At 34.2% G+C, this 2,530-nt stretch overlaps 1 gene segment (V, D, J or C); it reads right to left on the bottom strand.

Annotated features, from left to right (window-relative positions):
• Positions 1-1,591: 1,591 nt before the first annotated feature.
• LOC118800328 lies at positions 1,592-2,098 on the bottom strand. The segment is given in 2 exon segments: positions 1,592-1,899; positions 2,047-2,098. Coding segments are annotated over 2 exon segments (360 nt in total).
• Positions 2,099-2,530: the final 432 nt, after the last annotated feature.

Below are 2,530 nucleotides of genomic sequence, written 5' to 3'. Positions count from 1 at the left end.
ATACAATTAAAATGTATGCATGAATAAAACTGAACAAAATGAAGTGACTAACAATAAGTGAGACATTTCTTTTTTAATATTACATTTTTAAATAATACATAAAAACAATAATGAATAAAAACAATCAGGCTTCAGATCTAAACTACTTATATTTTTCATTCATGCCTCATGCCAGGTGTCCCAAATAAACTTTACAAAAACCCAGCCACCCTGATTATTCTACAGTTATATGAAAACATCCAGGCACCACACAAAATAAGCTAACACATCCTCTACAGAGAAACACTTAAATATGACATTTGCTAATATTAGTGCATAATGTCTGTTTATTTGCTCAGTTTACCATATTGAAAAAATAATATATTAAATTTTCCTATATGCTTTGTACAAGCCACAAACTTTTTTGTGCAAAAAAATAATTTTGCAAATAAACAGTAATTCAGCATTCAACAAAATATGTAATTTGACCAGGGTGCCCAAACTTTTGCATACAATTATACGTCTTAGATAAAGAACATTTGCTGATATGACATCTTTTCTGATAATGTTTACAAATGTATAAAACACTAATGAAAAAGTCCCTTAATGCCACAAAACACAGATAAATGCAAACAAATTTTTTTAAACAAACAAACCTATCACTGCTGTCGGAAGAAAACCTTGTATCTCCATTTTTCCGTTTTTCAGTTTTTGACATAATTTGAAAATGCCTTTTACACTTTACATTGTATGTAAATTTCATGGACCAAAAGAAATGGCACAAATTACTTGGGAAAATATCTGATTCCATTGACTCACATTAAAAGTAAAGTATGTTTTTTCCTTCTGTAAAGTTACCAGTTTGGAGATAAAAGGTTTTCTTCCAAAACAGCGCTATATAAACACATGACTAAAACAGGATAAATATTAAATATTGTAAGTAATGCTAAACTTTCATTTACTACCTAATAACTTTTTTATTTGAATACAATCCTATTCATTCCTTTACAAATATCAGTAACAAAACACTTACCTTTCACAATGAGTTTTGTTCCTTGACCAAACATGTACCACAGTGATTCAGCCAGGCACAGCCGTCGTACAAAAACCTCTCTTCACTCAGCTCACTGATCTGTTAACGACTTCATATCTACTGTTCCTATGCTCCTTTAAGTGAGAGACAGAGTAGTAGTAGACAAAGTAGAAAAATAGATAAATACAATTTCAAGTTCTGTTTTGTTCTTTTGGTGTATGTATACAACTGGTGATAAATACAATGAAGAATAAGCCATTCATAATTTTCTGTCTTTAAATACTTTCTTACCTTAACATAACCTTGTTTGTTAATGTCTTTCAAGCTTTTGTATGTCCACTATGGCAGCCTCTTTATGATCTCTACAAATCCAGATGCTGTGTAGTCCCAGGAATAAGTGACATAAGATGAACTTGTATGGGGCGTCACAAGACAATATCTCTTTGAAATGAAATCCACAAGATTGTGATGTTAAATCTGCTATTACATGTTTGTATACTTGTTATAGGTTTGATCCACTGAGGCATAAGATGAGAGACCTGGCCTTAAATGCTGCAGACGTTTTTGTATGCTGGTTTGTCACTGTGTGAACGGCACTGTCTCTGATTGCTGGCAGTGATACTCAGCTTCATCCTCCAGCTGAACGCCAGAGATGGTGAAGGTTGTCAGGGCTCCTGTCAATGTGCCACTAAATCTGTCAGGTATACCGGACGCTCTGACATAGCTATCATGAATTATTTGTTTAGGAGCCTGTCCAGGTTTAAGCTGATACAGCTCCATGTCATTGCCAATATCCTGTGAGGCTCGACAAAGAATCTTCACAGTATCGTGAGGCTGGACGGAGATGACTGGAGGAGACTGATCTACTGTGATGATCCCCAGAGAAGCTGAGAGAAAAAATAAAATAAATGAATATATGAAGCTAACCCAGGTGAGCCATAATCAGAATATTATAGAATGCACATCTTGTCAGTATGTGTGATTACTTTTGGCTCTATTATACAAACAGAAAGCAGACTTTAAAGTAATCTTACCCTGACTCCAGAGAGCTGAGAGAAAGAGTGAGATAGTAAATGATGAGCACATTGTTCAGTTGTTGTAGACTGGATTGGCAGTTTGAATGCTCAGTGTTTAGAGCAGTGTGGAGATGAGCTTTAAAGGAGAAGGAAATGAAAGTGTATGTAAATACTCTCAGCAGATGCACTCAGCTCAGCTCTGTGGGTTCAGACAATATTATTTTATTATTTTATTGTAACTCTTTAAAATCATGTTCATTTTCAAAACATTTTTGAATTTCAGTGACTCCATATCAGAATTCTGTACAGTACAGAATCATCACAGCGTCACTGCTTTTTTGATAATTTTGAAAAAAATATGAAGCACAATACTGAGGGTCTTCAGAATATTTTGCATTGGCTTTTCAGGAGATCTGAAAACTTAAAATGCATTGCAGCTGTAGTAAAGCTCTTTATATGCTTTTGTTGTAGTCTCAAGTTTGTCTGAAAGTTTGTTCCTGTG

This window comes from Colossoma macropomum, unplaced genomic scaffold, assembly GCF_904425465.1.
Source record: "Colossoma macropomum unplaced genomic scaffold, Colossoma_macropomum, whole genome shotgun sequence".
NCBI lineage: Eukaryota > Metazoa > Chordata > Actinopteri > Characiformes > Serrasalmidae > Colossoma > Colossoma macropomum.
The sequence above is the reverse complement of the archived record's forward strand: the minus strand, read 5'-3'. Positions and strand labels throughout refer to the sequence as shown.